Below are 18,418 nucleotides of genomic sequence, written 5' to 3' on the forward strand. Positions count from 1 at the left end.
AGTTAACCATATGCAGTGCACCATCCATATGAAGCACATTGCACGCATCATTTGGGGTATATGAATGGAAGACGATTGCAGAAGTGACACTGATCTGTGTTTTTGGTTATTGCTTTTAAAGAAATGGCAGAGCAGATTCCCAAAACAAATCCAGTGTGGCAGGGTTTACATTTTTATGATGTGAATTGAGGGAGCAAAAGCAGTATCGGCTCCAATTATCGGTTCAAGAAGCTTGGCAGTCTGTATTGGTCATCGCTAAGGCTGATGGGGAAAAAATTTTGTATCGGCACTGAAAAATACATATTGGTCAATACATAATTGTTTTTGAATTGGAGGGATTTGAATTGCTATTTGTCTGATTTGAAGGCATATTCTGGAAAGAACATGTGATGTTTAGAAGTCAGAGAGACTAAATGTGATCAGATGATGGATCATCTCCAGTGTGTAGTTTATTAACATCAGCAACAGATCGCATTGACAGCTGCTCTGTCGTAATAACAACAACCGGACACTGTGTACAAGCTGATATATGATAACATTTAGCGGGATGTGAGTGTTTGTGTGACTTCCTGTTCAGCCTGAAGGCAGCTGGAAATGGCTGTAAAATGTCCGACTTGACCACGGCCTTATGTCACCGCCCCAGAGCCGCCGCCGCCGCCTGCTCTCATCCTCTCTCTATATGCGAACATATACATATCTCTCAGATCTGATGTCAGGTGTTATGACACACTAAGGCGTTAACTGTGTGAAAACGTTGAGTAATGCACTGTCACTTCATTTAGCGCAACTGTCTTAAAGTCTAAAACATGCTCAAAGGAAGATCCTTTATAGAAACATATTCTCATCTAATTTACTGTGCGATATTAAATAAACACTCATTCATCTTCATCGTGCATTCAGCTGGTGGACGGTTATTTGTTATGTGCAATACACTTGGCACTTTATCCATTTTATTTTGTCTCTCTTTATCATACTTTGTCATCTTTATTCAGTTTCAGCTATTTTTGTTGTGGGCTATACTTTTGGATCTCACACCCTTTTTATTATGCTCCCTCTGTCATTGATGACTGGCAGCATGAATATGCATATGTTTTGGTTGTTTGTAGAAACTGAATTGCCCTTCTGGGACGAATAAAGCTGTATCTGTAACTGTATCTCTCTTAAGGAAGCACACCTATGTCAGTGTGACTCACCGTTGGTGCCCATGCTTTTCATCATGACTTCGGCCTGAGCGAACTCGTAGCCGAAGCTCAGCTCGCTCGACAGGTCGCTGGACGCATCAAAGTCCACCTCCAGCTGCTCTGTGCTCAAACACGTCTTCATCACGGCGCCGATCTCCTCGTCCTCAGCTCCAGCACGGACCATTTGCCTCGGCAGGTTGATCCTGTGTGTGTGTGTGTGTGTGTGTGGGCGAGAGAGTGAGTGACAGAAAGAGGAAGTGTATTGTAGCGAATATAGGAAGAGACACAATGAAGCGTTTGTGATCACATGTAAATAAATGCCGCTAAAGCATGTTAGTGTTGGAAGGAAAAAACAGCGCGCAGATACAGAAGCCAGCTCTGTCTCTGCAGGGGGAACAGACCTGAAGAAGTGGTTGTTTCCCCACAGGATTCTGTCCCCGTGCTGCAGCTGGACCGGACTGGTGACTGCAGCACCGTTCAGACATGTTCTAGTGGGGGGGAAAAAGAAGATTGGTACAACATAATATTAACAAATACAAATCAAGGATTGTTTTCACAAGTAACTTAAAACTGTCATGATTTATCAAATCACTATTAATACAATTTATTTATATAATTATATTATTTCTCCTCCAAGACAATGTAGGGGAATATTAGGAGAATATCCAAAATATTTAAAGGTCCCATTGCAGGAAAATATCACTTAACATTAATATGCGTCCCCCCAGCCTGCCTATGGCCCCCCAGAGGCTAGAAATGGTGATAGGTGTAAACCGAGCCCTGGGTACCCTGCTCTACCTTTGAGAAAATGAAAGCTCAGATGGGCCAATCTGGAATCTTGCTCCTTATGAGGTCATAAGGGGCAAGGTTACCTCCCCTTTCTCTGCTTTGCCCGAGAATTTGGCCCCCCCATGAGAAAGAGACACCATGGCTTTCAAACAAGCAAAGTGGGAGTTGGTCAAGCCCCCCCCCCAGCCTCTACCTTGCCCCCCCATTCTTTGAACACTACAGTAGGCTATATGCCAATGTTGTTCATTTATGTATATATATTGCGATTAATTGCGAGTTAACTATGACATTAATGTGATTAATTGCGATTAAATATTTGAATCTTTTGACAGCACTAGTTCATATGTATGAGAAAGCCAAGTCAGCGGGGCCCAGAGCGGTTCCCTGTGACGTCCCAGAGACCCCTGGGCTCAGGCTGAGCCGCCTGCGTACCGAGCGTTGCGGTGAGGACTGAGCACCACGCCGTTGTCCTCGGTGATGTCGATGACGCAGTGCTCCGCCTGGATGGCCATCCCACACAGCTGGATGTCCTGCGAGTCGGCCGAGCCCACACGCGTGTGCTCCTGGACACGGGACACACAGGAGACATTAGAGGTAGGAAAAATAAAAATAAAAAAAAAGATTCACCTATGTATTCAATTTCAGGTGACGACTTTTATAATTGATTTCTTTCCAAATGATTTAATATTTATTTAAAATATGTAAAAGCACAGTAAAAGCAGAAAATGTAGAAAATCCATGTCAGAAGACTGACTGACATGTCTGACATGGAAAACAATTCGTTTTTAAAAAATGTGTCATGATATACTGCCTCTAGAATTTTACTATTCAACTATTGTTTTTGTTTAAGAAGGAAAAAAAACAACAACCCAATAATCGAATTGCAATACTTCTAGAATTGCAATGAATGAAAAAAATAATACAAATCCAATCGGCACCCCATGTCTCAAGAAAGAATTCAATCTAGACGAAAGCATATATATCTGTGCATGTGTGTGTCTGTGTGACCGTGTGTGTGTGTCAGAGGCAGTCCGTACATAGTACTACATGCACAATACACAACTCTGGACTGTGTGTGTGTGTGTGTGTGTGTGTGTGTCCAGTACCTTCAGGTAGTAGACCAGCAGCTCGTTGAGGGCAGGGTCAGCGTTGAGGTTGACCAGGAAACACTTGTCATCCACCACTCGGATCCCAGAAGACTGCAGGGAAATGCCCAGACTCTCCAGCTGCCTCTGACGCTCCTATATGGGAGAAAAACCCATTTGATGCACTAATTGATTAGTTAATTATTCTAGTCTTCAGCTGCTAGATGAAAGAAATGTGAGAGTGAAAAAAAGGAGCTGAGATGAGGGTAGTGTGAAAATAACCTCCCCACTGAACACAACTTAGTAAAGAACTTGAGTTAAAGTTGAAATTAGTCACAGTGAATGAACAATTTTTAATTTTATGTCCTCAGTTTGATTAAATGTGTCTGAAGAAATCAACAGAAATGGTAATTGAGTTCTGTTTAAGCATAACAAGAATAAGATTAACTTTTTTATTATTAATTGATCTCTACAAGGGGAAACTGATTGTGAGTGTGTGTTTGTGTTACCTGCGCAATAGCCTCTAACCAAGACGGCTTTTGTAACAGCTTTTATTACTGTAACTGCTGGCTAAATAGTAAAACACTACACAATAGTGAATTTAAAGTCACTTTTCAAATAAATTGCCCTTATTTTTTAAGTAAAAACATTGCTGTCAATAGCTGATGCTGAGTGTGTGTAGCGGGAGTCCAGTGCACTTGTGAGGTCCCGACAGCAGGACCAAAATGCTGGACCCCCCATAAAGTGACGTTTGAGGGTTAAGACTTGGTTTTAGTTTTAGGATTAGAATTAGGTTATGGTTATGGTGAGGGTAAGGGGCTAGGGAATGCTTTATGTCAATGATGGGTCCACACAAAGATAGAACCACAAACTCTGTGTGTGTGTGTGTGTGTGTGTGTGTGTGTGTGTGTGTGTGTTTGTGTGTGTGTGTGTGTGTGTGTGTGTGTGTGTGTGTGCGTGTTACCTGGGCAATAGCCTCCGTCTTCTGGAGTTTGTCCTCCCAGGTGACTGTCATTTCTTGGATGAGTTTCTCCGACTCCTCCAGCCTGTCCTTCAGCTCGGGGGCCTTCATAGACTGAGAGGGACAGAAGACGCATTATACTCTCTGGGCTATTTATTCAATGGTCACAATGCTTGCGCAGGTGAATGTGATCTGAACCTCGGCCTCGGTGAGCTGCTCCCTCAGTTTCTCCACTTCCTCTCGGAGCTGTCGGATGATCCTGGCGTTGGGGTCTTCGTTGACCACGGCGTGGTTGACGATGCTCTTGGCCCTGTCGGCGTAACGCAGGGTGGACAGCGTCTCGTCGTAGTTGTCCGCGGCAGGGCTGATGGTGGCGACCATGGCTGTGCGGCTGTTCCCTCCCAGGCTGTCCTGCAGGTAAAAACAATGCCAAACCTTTGAGTGGACAAGACTTAAGAAGTCCCATAAAAAAAAAAATCTCAAACCAAAATTAAGGAAATCTACTGCTTTGATTAGAGAAATAATTAAAAATTAAATTTGATTCATGGACAATGCTGTGTTTGAGGGGGGAGCAGGTTTTACACAGGGTTTTATTTTTTGTATTAAACCTTTATTTATTCAGGGAAGGTTGACTGAGAGGCAGCCTCTCTTTTGCAGGAACGCCGTGATTCCATTCCCACAGTTCCACATTCACACCTGGAAGCTGCCGGTCCAGCCGCAGTCTGATCTGCTGCCACTGAGGGGTTTTGAGGTTAAGGGCCTTGCTCAAGGGCATCTCAGTGGTGGTAATGGGGAAGGGACAAGCGCTGCTCTTTCACTTTCCCCACCCAGATTTGATCCAGTTGGTCTGGGGACTGAACCGACCACCACTGTCTTAAAGCTACTTTGAACACAATCACAGATCTACAAGGAGCCATATTAAAGTCTAGTTTAAAAAACTCTGGCAGTATGAATCTGAACTTATAAAAGCTAATGAAAATAACCAGGAGAGTCATAATGGGAAACAGGCTAAAATATAATATTATACAAATACAAGAATACAAGTTACAGTGAGTAAGAAATTAATAACTATTCAATTTAATAGGTTGTAACCTAACCCTAATAGGTTTAATTCCTGTCAGTGTATAATATTCTAGATAAATAATGTTAAATAGGTTTGGAATTATATTTACAACTGAAATAATTTTTTTGTAATTTCAGAGGGAAAAAAATCGTTGGGTACCGGGAACTGAATTTCAGGTACCGGTATCAGGAATAGTATGGGTTCGAAAATTAAATGCAAAAGGAACTGAAACTGAAGATACACATACATCAACCCGTTGGTTGGAACCCGTTGTGGTTCTGTATGATCAGGTGTCTGTGTTATTGTCGAAACCCGTCGTGGTTCTGTATGATCAGGTGTCTGTGTTATTGTCGAAACCCGTCGTGGTTCTGTATGATCAGGTGTCTGGTTATTGTTGGAACCCGTCTGGTTCTGTATGTCAGGTGCGGTGTTTATTGTTGGAACCCGTTGGTTTGTATGATCAGGTGTCTGTGTTATTGTTGGAACCGCTTTGTGGTTCTGTATGTCAGGTGTCTGTGTTATTGTTGGAACCCGTTTGGTTCTGTATGATCAGGTGTCTGTGTTTGTTGGGAACCCTTGTGGTTCTGTATGATCAGGTGTCTGTGTTATTGTTGGAACCCGTTGTGGTTCTGTATGATCAGGTGTCTGTGTTATTGTTGGAACCCGTTGTGGTTCTGTATGATCAGGTGTCTGTGTTATTGTTGGAACCCGTTGTGGTTCTGTATGATCAGGTGTCTGTGTTATTGTTGGAACCCGTCGTGGTTCTGTATGATCAGGTGTCTGTGTTATTGTTGGAACCCGTTGTGGTTCTGTATGATCAGGTGTCTGTGTTATTGTTGGACCCGTTGTGGTTCTGTATGATCAGGTGTCTGTGTTATTGTTGGAACCCGTTGTGGTTCTGTATGATCTGTGCTGTTTATTGTTGGAACCCGTGTGGTTCTGTAGATCAGGTGTGGTGTTATGTTGGAACCCTTGTGGTTCTGTATGATCAGGTGTCTGTGTTATTGTTGGAACCCGTTTGGTTTCTGTATCATCAGGTGTCTGTGTTATTGTTGGAGCCCGTTGTGGTTCTGTATGATCAGGTGTCTGTGTTATTGTTGGAGCCCGTTGTGGTTCTGTATGATCAGGTGTCTGTGTTATTGTCGGTGTGTACCTTGAGCAGCCAGGTCAGCACAGAGTCTCTGTAGGGAACAAACTTGGTCCGGTTCTTCCCTGCTCCCTGGTCAGCCAAGGCCGAGATAACTAGACCCAGAGTGCTGAGGGACCTGGAGGGAGACACACAGGAGGGAGACCATGCCGGTCAACCAAACTTCAATATATACACATCTATCTCATATATGATTTGCACATTTGTACATTCAATCTTCAATCACACCCATATTTAACATAACCAATATATATCATATATATTGTCTGTGACTGTCTGTAATTGTGTTTCTCTATGTATGTGTATTATTTACTTTATATGTCACCTTTTTGTTACATAGTAAAGAAAAAAAACCTCACTGCATGAACATCATGGCATGAAAAAGCTCAAATATTTCAAATACGCAGACAGGGGTGCTGTATAAATATGTGAAATACTCTTTATGTTGCAGCATGTGAGGGAAAGAGCTTCTTGAACTTTATTAACTTTATATGAACTTTAGCCACATAACGTTAGCGACACTTTGTTAGCATCCTTTTGCTAGCCTTAGATTGGTTTCTTGTGAGCATGATATACTTTCGCAGGTGCACCAGGAAGTATCTTGTGTGCATGAGAAAAAGAAAAAAGGTATGTCATGTCCCCTTAGGTGTCCTCCGTAGTCTAGTGTTGAGCCATGCCACGCATCTATTTTCTGTTCTATTCAATTCAATTTGATTTAAATTACCAAATCACAACAGGAGTTATCTCCAGACACTTCACAGATAGAGCAGGTCTAGACTGTCGGTCTGTTGACTCACTTATTGATGTTACTCCCTTCTTTCAGCCGCTCCCCCGCTGCTCCGGTCTTGGCTGCGCGCTCGCTGCCAGCCAGATCCACCAGACTCAGCTTGCTCACCTTCTCGCCGCTCGTCTGGAGCAGACACACGGCGACACACAGGAGACGTACATGATGGTAAGCTTTATTTCTAAAATCCCTCCACCCTTTTCACTCATTGCGGAGCAAGACTTTTCTGAAGGCCAGATGCAAATCTGGAGATTTATAGTAGACCTTAAATGGTCATTTGGGTATTTTTAAACCTAGACCCTGTTTCTTCATGCATAGGTGTATAGGTGACGGATGGAAACAAAAAGTCTTTGAAATTGGTATTGAGCCCTGTAGTTATTAGAGTTACTATTTTAGATGTTGTATTGTCTGCACGTCATATGCGTCCTTTTTTATGTCCGACTAAAAAGTAAATCACTACATAAGAGTGAATATAAGGTCAATTTGAAAAGAAATTGACCTTAAGAGAATTGTTGTTGAGAATTGTTATGATCCTGTTGTCATTTGTTGATGCTGACTGTGTGTGTGTGTGTGTGTGTGTGTGTGTGTGTCTTACCTTAGACTGTAGGTCCATGAGTGTGTGTGTGAGGATGATGTTGAACACAGCGTGGGATCTGCTGCTCTCTTCATTCATATTTGTGGCTGCCACGGTGCGAGATTTATTTCCTTCCGACATCAGAGACTCGATGTCCTGTCAGAGACAACAAACAAACACACGTCTCGTCTGTAAACCATACTTCATAAAATATCTCGTTCCCCTTGGAAACACAGTGTCATGAAAGCAGGAAGAAAATCAGAGCAGAAATGAGACAGAGTTCATAAAGTACCTTGTAGCAGGACACAGCCAGGCGAGACAGACCATCAACATAAGGCCCCAAAACTTTATGCTCTCTTACTCTCAGCGCTTGGCGATTTCTACAGAGAAGAGACAGTTAGCAATCTGTTGTCCTCAGGTCCTGTTCTGTCTCACCCTACTGCAACGATGGTGAATTAATGCAATATTTGTGAAATTCATACAATGTGTCGAACCATTCTGAATGGAGTATCGTGGTGCTACAGACATCCCAGCCTACCAGCATACCCCACAGACTTAAGAAAGAAAGTCTTTGTTTGGTAAAAGAACACTATAATCATTTACATTCTTTTGTTGTAATATCTTTCAATGAAAATGGGAATCATGAGTAAAAACTTATCATTCCTTCCAATATCGTGAATTGCAACTAGATATTTTCCTTATATCATGCAGTCCTAAATTGGTTATTCAATGACGAAGCATTTTTCCACACTCAATTTGGTCGGGGCCTTAAAAGTATCGAATTTGGTAACCAGCCCTACCGAAATGACTGCAAAAGGACAGCACAGAATCCCAAATATACTGGGATTGTCTTAAAGAATGCAGGGCCAGGGTGTTCCCTGCATACAGGAGGTTTTGCCCCCCCCAAAAGAGGTTTTAGCAGCCCCAAAGGAAAATCACCAGCCCCAAAATGAACAAACAGAACATGAACGTCAATGGGAGCGCTTATCTTCAGTTTTATCTCCAGAGTCGGGCTGTGTCAAATTCTTCTGGGGATTTATTTTTTACTCAAGCATAATATTGATTTTTCTTTATCAAATTGTTAGAAATAACAAGAAAATGCATAGATGTATGTCATATAAGGTTAAACAGACTCATTGCCTTTACTGTATGTGGTCTGATCATGCTTACTGTTCTGCATAGTCAACAAGACCAAACCTTCCTCACCCTTTGGGGTCGAGCAGGTCTCGGACCTTCTCGTTGTAGATCTCCATGTAGGAGACCTCCACGGTGAAGCTCTCCCCCTCCCGAGCCTCCTGCACAGTCCGGCAGAACAGGGAGCTGCAGAGCCGCGGGATCAGACCGGGCTGCTCCGATGAGCCCATCATGGTGTACGACTTCCCAGAGCCTGTAGGCACACAGCTATAGTTCACATAGATTCTGGGAAGAATAATCAATTCACAATTCAATCGATTTTTACAAGAAATCTTAAAGAGGAAATAGGAAAGAAGGGGACAAGAAGCGTTTTATGGACCAAGAAAGTCTGTAAACACAGTACAATGAATAGAGCTACATTAGCTGGTCACATGGGTCCCATTTAACATGAAAAACTGCAAAAAGGATAACATAATTAAAGATAAAGTCAATTTAGAAAAAAAATGGTCTTAATGTATATGCTAGAGACATGATAGGTTTCGGTGATGTTGGAGCTGTGGAAGCTATTGAATGATCAAAAAAGGCGTAATCATACTGTATATTAAATCAATAGCATTTTGGAGGGTAATGCTAATGATTCTGGAAGGGGAAAAAAACTGTACCCAGAACTATGAATAACAGATGAACCACAGCACCTCTTAAGTTTTCATGCTAATTCAATAAGGATGAATTAACACTCCAGGGTGCAACTGAAAAGGACTTAGTCTGAGAGGCAGAGTTTCTAATGAGGTAGCATTGCAAAATGAGACACCCTCGAATAAAAAGCAAAGTAAAGTGCTTGTTGAGACAGTCTGAGAATGTCAGGACATTCATGTTTTGGTTTGTTAGAGAGCAAAGGTGATCCAAAGTCAGAAAATGATCCCTTGAACACAGAAGTTCCCATGAAGTTTATGGCTCTATGGATAGAGATAGATGGAGAGCACCAGTCTGGAGTGCATGCGTCCTTAAAGTGTCACTACTGTTTCAACCTGGACCATGTCTTCCTATGTTTCTGTGTCTAAGTGACTGACGGGAACAACAATCTTTGACATTGGTCCAGTGTTAAGAGAGATCGCTGCAGTCGGCAGGGGAGAAACAAGCTCCAATGGAAGTTAATGGGATAATTGTCCCGCTTGTATTTACCTTTAATAAAGTGCTCATTTTTTTGCAGCTGACAGGCTCAGATTAATATTCTAAGTGTCTGACAACATTAAGGAGATGATTTTTAAGGAAGTCAACCTTTCTTATGAAGAGTAAGATCTTTATATTGAACATAAAAACATCTGCAAAATTACGTTCGCTAAACCCACCAGACTCCATGTAAATAAATAGTAATTTTAGCACCATGAAAAGCCGTTTTCAACCACCACAACTCTATCTGAAGACCATTACGAATGAAATTTAGGACTCATATCGCACCCTGTTGAAATGTATTTAAAAACCTAGAAAACAATATTTCAGCATAATTTAAGACTTTTGTATGGCCTAAAGTTTTGATTTTGAAATGTTTTATGTCTTTTTAGACTTTTATAGACCATGGAAAGCCTGCAAGGGCCCCTACTGCAGGTTTAAATGTTACCTGTCTGTCCGTAGGCAAAGATGCACGCATTGTAGCCCATGAAGGCGCTGTCCAGCAGACTCTCCCCGAGGCACTGGAACACTACATCCTGACCTGCACAAACATCCCAAAACACACTTCAACAGCTCAACGCACACAGACCGCAACACCAACTATACAACTAACAACATTAGTAACAAAGCAGAGTGGACGAGATACTAAAGGGAAAAAACAAAGAAAACATTCTTCATTTACAGACATGACTTACTGTTCCCTCTTTTTCTATACAAGACAAGACTCACAGCTGGAGCTGGAACAATTCCAGATTGTACTGTGCAATTAATTGTAATTGTAATTAACTGCGGTATACAAAAACATTGCGTTTAACAATTATGTAATAGTTGTTACAGGCCTACACACAGCCTAAATAGACTCGGTGGTCATTATGTTACACAGGCTGGTGAAATATTAATACTCGTCACATTGTTTCTTTTTTATGCAGACCAAATTAAGCCCCTCTATTTATTGCATCCCTCCTTCACATCTTTGATTGATTATGGGCATATTAATCTGTCTTATTTATAAGTGTAAACCAATAAAGTAAAAAAAATAGAAAAGAAACCTAGCAATAGTTTTGTTCTCCCCAGTTACAATATGCAGGGCAGCAGAACTACTCTCGATGTAAACAACGTGTAACTCTTCATCCCCCCCCCTTAACAGGTCCCTTTCTTTTGACTCTATAAATAGTTCAGAATATCATATTCGATCAGGAACTAAGTTTAAGAAGCGAGTCACCAAGCGGTGTGGAAAGCTACACACAAGCTAAAAACAGAACCAAACAGGGTGGAGCCGCCGTGGAAACCAACCTGCAAACTTGTCTTTCCGAGATTCATCGATTGACCAGAAGCAGTGGTCGTAGGCAAAAACCTGAAGAGAACACACAAGATGCAAGAGGGTGGATGCCAGTTTACATCTAATGCATGGCTGGATAGTAATGTGCATGTAATTTAATACTCACCTTTGGCTGATTTCTGAAGGACACAGAGAGAAGAAATAAAGAAAATATCAGTCTACAATTGGTCTCAAATAAACGTGAAGATGCCAACCAACCTAAACACTATTTCAGATGGTACCGTCGGTCCATCGCAGTCCTGTGGGTTCACACGCTAACACAGCAAGATGTCTCGCCAAGGCAAGAGAATGCGTAAATATTTCACATATACATACAGTACATTTCACATGGCAACACTAATCACACCGGCAACATTCGTTCATCTGATATTTTGGTCCTGGTGAGAAGCACTTTTGGAGATTCAAAGCAAAGCAAAAGTATATTTGCAGGGAAGGCAAAGCAAGAGCCCTGAGGCCTTTTATCCATTCAATAGTTGGATGTTAGATGCCTCTGGGATAAGCTGTGGAAAACATTTATATAATACAAATGTATTAAATTGGTCATATTATGTTAATTTTCAGGTTTAAAATTGTATGTAGAGGTTGTACCAGAATAGGTTTACATGGTTTAATTTTCAAAAAAACACCATATTTGTGTTGTATTGCACATTGCTGCAGCTCCTGTGTGTTGAGCTCTCTGTTTCAGCTCCAGAGTGAGACATCTCACTTCTGTTACATCTTTGTTGGGAGTTGCACATGTGTAGTACCTAGGTAAGGACTACTAGCCAGTTAGAAGCAGAGTATGAGGGGTCCTGACAGTACCTAGGTAAGGACTACCTAGCCAGTCAGAAGCAGAGTATGGGGTCCTGACAGTACCTAGGTAAGGATAATAGCCAGTCAGAGCAGAGTTGAGGCCCTGACAGTACCTAGGTAAGGACTACTAGCCAGTCAGAAGCGAGTATGAGGGCCCTGACAGTACCTAGGTAAGGACTACTAGCCAGTCAGAGCGAAGGTATGAGGTCCTGAAGTACCTAGGTAAGGACTACTAGCCAGTCAGGAGCAGAGTATGAGGCCCTGACAGTACCTAGGTAAGGACTACTAGCCAGTCGAAAGCAGAGTATGGGGTCCTGACAGTACCTAGGAAGGACTACTAGCAGTCAGAAGCAGAGTATGAGGCCCTGACAGTACCTAGGTAAGGACTAACTAGCCAGTCAGGAAGCAGAGTATGAGGGACCTGACAGTACTAGGTAAGGACTACTAGCCAGTCAGAAGCAGAGGATGAGGTAGCAGCCAGGCAGCATTATAACGTGTGTCTCTGAAGTAAAGGCTGGACTACAGTAGAGCTGTTTGGAGCAGTTGGTAAACAGTGTTTTTTGTTGGAGACGGTAAGTCCCTTTGGGGGGGGGGGGCTTTGGGCTTTTTCACTTTGTAAACCTATAACGTGCACAAAAAGATATATAACACAAAGGAAAGGGGGAAAAGCCAAAAAACATAATATGACCACTTAAATAAAACACTTCTTAAAACACACTTTTATAGAGTTGCTTTTATATGTGGTGCCTTCTATTTATCATCTTTCTCATTGTCATTCTGTCCTTTCCTTTACACTATTCCAATGTTGTGTATTTATGGGTATATTATGATCGGATGTTTATGTATGTCTATTGATTTGTATGTCACTGTCAAAGCATTTTGCAAACTATTGTTTTTAAAAGGTGCTATCAAGTTCTTATTTTCAGATTCATATCTATTGTGTGCTTGCTTATGAAAGAGGAAGATGTGAGTAGGCATCGTATTTCAAAGTTGACACACGGCTCGCAAATGCATTGCAAAATCAGCTCTTAGCTGCATGGATGCATTACCAAAGGGCCAATCGGACCCGGGCACAGAGGCTCGAAGGGGTCAGGGGCCCCTAAGACAGATGTGACATTCTTTTTTTTAAGATTATGTTTGGGGGCTTTATTCCTTTATTTTAGAGTGACAGTGGGTAGACAGGAAAGGTGGGAGAGAGTTGGGGGATGACACGCAGGAAACATGGGGTGCACGCTCTTCCTGAGTGAGCTAGAGGCCCCCCCCAGATGTGACATTTCTTATAAGAAAAAAAGAGCTCAGTCAAAAATAGGGATATCATGATCATGTTTTTTCCCTTAAACATTAACTACAGTTTGTCTTTCTGGACGAGTATTAACTTATTAAAATGAATAATATGTCAGTGCTGTGACCTCTTGGGTCTAAAGAGATACTTAAGAGATACAGAAAATCTGACATGACCCCAGGTCAGAGTCAGTGGAGTAAGCAGGGACAGCTTCAACGGTACAAAGTCAAAAGGTGTTTTAATTGTAGTGGAGCATGAAAAAAATCTGTCGAGCTGGCTAATCCTCTTTGGCTCATTGGGAATCAAGCGGAAAATGTGACACAGCACGAAGAAGCTCAGAGTGAAAAGAGTGTCCCTGTGACACAGGCCGAGCCTCAATCTCTGCATTCATCACAGAGCACTTCACGGCACAGTCACTGCGTCTTAGGTTCACCCCGGAGCAGCCGACAATAGCATCCCATGCATCACGCAGTCGACACCACATTCCTGCGAGCAAACGTCAAATGTAATTATCAAACATGTCCTATGCTGCAGTGCAGCTTCCCCGTGTTGTCCTACAGCAGTGTAGCATTCATGAAACCAGCACTAGTCCCACCGTGAGACTACCTGTACGTGGTCTATATCGACCATGTCTCATTTACGGGACTGTTTCGGCGGATCGGCCCTCACCTTCTGCTTTCCATGTGTTGGCATTTTAAACTCCAGTGGATTCGGGAAACATCCTCCGAGCTAGAACCAACAATCATATTATATATTTATAGTTGGGAGTAAGAATCTCATCACATATTCAACATCCATTTTAATTCTACAGCTTGCTTCCCTCAGTGCACATATTCCACCAAAACAAGCGCCCTACCGAGGCTAGCGTCGCCCACGGCGATGCTGATCGGTTGAAAGAAATGCCAATAAACCAGATCATGTTTTTCTCCCATCCCGGAATGCTGTGTGGACTAGCCAGCCCTCCTCCACAACGCTGTAAAGGAGGGTCTGCTACTATGTGCCTGTGCACAAAGTAGGAATGTCACCATTCTACAAATCCCCAGTTTGACTTTCGATTATAACTTCACTGTGATTCCATCTTTTTTTTTCCCAACAGAGACGAAAATTCCACAATAAGAGCGACTAACAACTCGCAACAGCTACTTTGTTTCTCAAAATGAACAAAGTGCAATTGAATGCACTGTTAGTTTAACAAGGTGCACCATGGAGTCTCGTCGGAGCCCACATGCTTCACCTTCGTCGTCTGTTTACAAAACTCACTCCAGAGGAAGGCAAAATGTTGCCTTCAGGGAAGCATGGGGATTTTCCAGTTCTGTTGTTTCCCTGTAACCTCTGACTCGGGCAGTGGCTATGGTGTCTGGAATAGTCAAGCTACAGGCTACAGGTAAGCTAACGCTACCCTGTGTCTACAGCCCCATGCTCCCAGCTGGCAAGTCGCACTGTGTCTGTTGTTGTTCTGTTCTTTGGATGTGTGCAAGTAGGCGGGGGTAAGGAGGAAAAAATACTGGGAGAATTGACGATCCTGCTTTTGATTTCGATATTCAAAAATGAAAGCTCATTTCGATTGATTTTTGACTGTAATTTAAAATAGTGACACCCCTAGTAAATAGGCAACTAATTGCTAACACGTTTGCCATATAAACATAAAAATGCCAGTGTTGTGTTTACAGCTTGTTTCTTCTGCATCGAAGTGGCCAAACAATCGGTTATAGCAGCGTAAAGTCTGCATTTAGCCTTTCACTTGCTTTCTTCTCATTACAGGAATTTATTATTACTTTAGCAAGTTGCTTGCAGAGGCTGTGCAGCATCCAGGGTGATGCTAGATCAGGCTATGCAATCCTCACATTGGCCGTTAAGCTTACATAACACACCAATATATGGTATTAGAATGCTGCTCTATAGAGATGAGCTGGAAATCATCTAGAATAAAGACTATTATTGGTTTAAGGATCACAAATCTCCTTCACCTGAGCTTCGAAACATTGAAAACAAAACTGTTTTCAAGCATTTCCAAACTTATTTCAAAACAGCCATTTCACATGATGAAATACGAACAAATCTATTTGAGTTGGTCAGCCATTCTGTGAAAATGTGAGAAACACACATTGTTATATTTGTTATAGTAAGATCTATCATACCTAAAGATAGGCACCCAATCTCCAGGGAAAGTGCGGTACCATACATTACTTAAAACACACACTTCTTCTTCACTCAGGCAGAAATATCAATTTGGGGTTCATAAAAAAGGCTGCAAATGTAGTCCCAGCGACACATGGGGGAGGCTGTAATGAAACAAGGCCTCCCTATGTGAGGCTTGGCTAGTCCATGAAAGAGCAACATTAAGTCTCTCCTTGTCTGGCAAGGGCATTCCTGAGATAACTGGCAGAGCCTCGCGGCTCCATGGAGTCACTAAAGAGGAGGGTCAGCAAGTCTATGGCCAACAACACACAACCCTACACAACTAGACTGCCCCTGATCCAAGCAGGTCCTTCTGGGTGGATTCTGTACAAAATACAATTTTTGTTCACAGACGTTCCCGAGGATATAAAACAAGCAAACGTTTGTGAGTCCATAGACAGATACAAACAACTCTTCAAAGTGGGGCTCTTATCAAAGCTAAGTTCCAATAAGAAAGGCTCACAACTCCTGTTTTGTTCTTCAGGGGCCAATAAATATTCCAGCAACAAAACAAGGTCTGTTCACAGCATGTGCAGTAAAATGGGATCCATGAAACTATGCTTTACAGTCCGGTGGACTATTGGTCGGCTCCAAAATTATTGTAGCAGACCCAAGGCTTTATTAACCACCTTGAGGGTCTGACAGCTCCTGCTGTATTCCTGGTTGCAGCTACCAAGGGTGCCAATTCATATCAGCACCCCCTGAGGCTCATGCTGCAATTTAGTTAAACCTGTCAGGCCGAGAGCTGACCAAGCACAAACCTTGTAGAATTGGCTGGCGAGTGACTCCCCCAACAAACAAAGCTTTTCTTTAACACAGATTATGCTCGTAATACAATACACTCCATTGGGAAACTAATCAAGAGTGCCTTGATGCAGTAACTGATGCATCCCAATTTAAATCAAATACTTGCTGACTGGCTGCTTAAGATCTGTTTACTTCGCCCATTTGTGCTTTTCAGAGATTTTGGAAGTGCTGGTCTGCGTTGCACTGAGCCTGTAAAACCTGTTCACATTGAGCCCCAAAGGGCAGCTAAAGCATGTCAGGGCAGAAGAGACCGACACAGATACATACACACACAAAAATGCATATGACAACTATGAAATATGAGACTCTCTCTCTCCTTCTACAAAGACAGATATTCCTTCTCTGTCTAACTCGAGGGGATTGCCCGATGGCATATTTACTGAACAAGGTAACTTGAGAAGGGGCCGGACCCTCCAGGGAGCATCCACCTGCCCTGACTCACTGTCTGCCTGACGGTATGGAGGAGAGAGGAGGACTGCTTTGGTTACACAAACACTGGAGACAAAACATTCCCACCTACAACATCTACCATCTTGTTACTATTTTGATCAATTACACTGATGTGAGTTGTAATATCATAATATTAAACCAAAGAGTAATTCATTTAAATCATGCGTCTCAATTCTTGTCCTCCTTTGTTCTTTTTGCTATAAATCCTAGCTTAGCTTCCTGAGCAGGACTGAGCTGGAACAGACACGTTGTTGTTGAGAAAGGAATGATGCAGAAAGGACAGAGGGAGGATGGGTGGGGTGAGGGCTAGATGTTAGCTTCTTCCAAGCAACTGGGTGCTAACTTGACGAGCTGGTTAGAGTCTGTACAAACTATTCTGCCAGTAGTCCTGAGGGAATTAAGTAAGTGGAACTCCTATTCTTTAATTACTGTGTGTATATACACTGGAATAGAGCCAAACATTCACTTGCTACTGCATAGAACTGGGTTCAATTCCAGGTGGTGGTAGACAAGACAACAACCACCAGAAACTTCCAGTTCTGTTTTAGTCTCAAGTTAAGACTAACAAGTCGTGAGTCAAGTCCTGAGTAAAGACCTGAGTCAAGTTCTGAATAAAGACCAAAATGTCCTGAGTCAAGTCGTGAGTAAAGACCAACATGTCCTGAGTAAAGACCAACTCGTCTAGAGTAAAGACCAACAAGTCCTGAGTAAAGACCAACTCGTCCAGAGTAAAGACCAACAAGTCCTGAGTAAAGACCAAAATGTCCTGAGTAAAGACCAACTCGTCCAGAGTAAAGACCAACAAGTCCTGAGTAAAGACCAAAATGTCCTGAGTCAAGTCCTGAGTACAGACCAAAATGTCCTGAGTCAAGTCCTGAGTAAAGACCAACTTGTCCAGAGTAAAGACCAACATGTCCTGAGTCAAGTCCTGAGTAAAGACCAAAATTTCTTGAGTCAAGACCAAAATGTCCTGAGTCAAGTCCTGAGTAAAGACCAACATGTCCTGAGTCAAGTCCTGAGTAAAGACCAACTTGTCCTGAGTAAAGACCAACTTGTCCGAGTAAAGACCAACATGTCCTGAGTCAAGTGTCCTGAGTAGAGACCAAAATGTCCTGAGTCAAGTCCTGAGTAAAGACCAAAATTGTCCTGAGTCAAGTCTGGTAGAGAACCAAAATGTCCTGAGTCAAGTCCTGAGTAAAGACCAACATGTCCTGAGTCAAGTCCTGAGTAAAGACCAACTTGTCCTGAGTAAAGACCAACTTGTCCAGAGTAAAGACCAACATGTCCTGAGTCAAGTCCTGAGTAGAGGCCAAAAGTCCTGAGTCAAGTCCTGAGTAAGACACAAATGTCCTGAGTCAAAGTCCTGAGTGAGACAAAATGTCCTGATCAAGTCCTGAGTAAAGACCAACATGTCCTGAGTCAAGTCCTGAGTAAAGACCAACTTGTCCTGAGTAAAGACCAACTTGTCCAGAGTAAAGACCAACATGTCCTGAGTCAAGTCCTGAGTAGAGACCAAAATGTCCTGAGTCAAGTCCTGAGTAAAGACCAAAATGTCCTGAGTCAAGTCCTGAGTAAAGACCAACATGTCCTGAGTCAAGTCCCAAGTCAAGACCAACAAGTGCTGACAAGAGTCCAAGTCATGTAAATCCAACCCAAACCTTTGCCATTTTCACTGGAAAATA

The 18,418-nt window shown here is 42.5% G+C and overlaps 1 protein-coding gene across 7 annotated transcripts in view; it reads right to left on the reverse strand.

The window, feature by feature from the left end:
* Positions 1 to 18,418, reverse strand: part of LOC116705791 (kinesin-like protein KIF13B) — a 74,959-nt gene that overhangs the window by 53,417 nt on the left and 3,124 nt on the right. For 6 of the 7 annotated variants that reach the window (XM_032542187.1, XM_032542186.1, XM_032542185.1 and 3 more), the window contains 14 exons: positions 11,334 to 11,346; positions 11,182 to 11,242; positions 10,337 to 10,429; positions 8,791 to 8,971; positions 7,877 to 7,964; positions 7,606 to 7,740; positions 7,024 to 7,136; positions 6,233 to 6,344; positions 4,215 to 4,427; positions 4,020 to 4,130; positions 3,077 to 3,211; positions 2,403 to 2,533; positions 1,583 to 1,669; positions 1,194 to 1,384 (listed from right to left, as the gene is read on the reverse strand). In XM_032542187.1, the coding sequence (XP_032398078.1) occupies positions 1,194 to 1,384; positions 1,583 to 1,669; positions 2,403 to 2,533; positions 3,077 to 3,211; positions 4,020 to 4,130; positions 4,215 to 4,427; positions 6,233 to 6,344; positions 7,024 to 7,136; positions 7,606 to 7,740; positions 7,877 to 7,964; positions 8,791 to 8,971; positions 10,337 to 10,429; positions 11,182 to 11,242; positions 11,334 to 11,346 (1,664 nt within the window). Of the gene's footprint in view, positions 1 to 1,193; positions 1,385 to 1,582; positions 1,670 to 2,402; positions 2,534 to 3,076; positions 3,212 to 4,019; positions 4,131 to 4,214; positions 4,428 to 6,232; positions 6,345 to 7,023; positions 7,137 to 7,605; positions 7,741 to 7,876; positions 7,965 to 8,078; positions 8,146 to 8,790; positions 8,972 to 10,336; positions 10,430 to 11,181; positions 11,243 to 11,333; positions 11,347 to 18,418 lie in introns of those variants that run through there. The other variant, XM_032542188.1, reaches the window with a different exon arrangement.

Source organism: Etheostoma spectabile, chromosome 18, assembly GCF_008692095.1.
Source record: "Etheostoma spectabile isolate EspeVRDwgs_2016 chromosome 18, UIUC_Espe_1.0, whole genome shotgun sequence".
Lineage (NCBI taxonomy): Eukaryota > Metazoa > Chordata > Actinopteri > Perciformes > Percidae > Etheostoma > Etheostoma spectabile.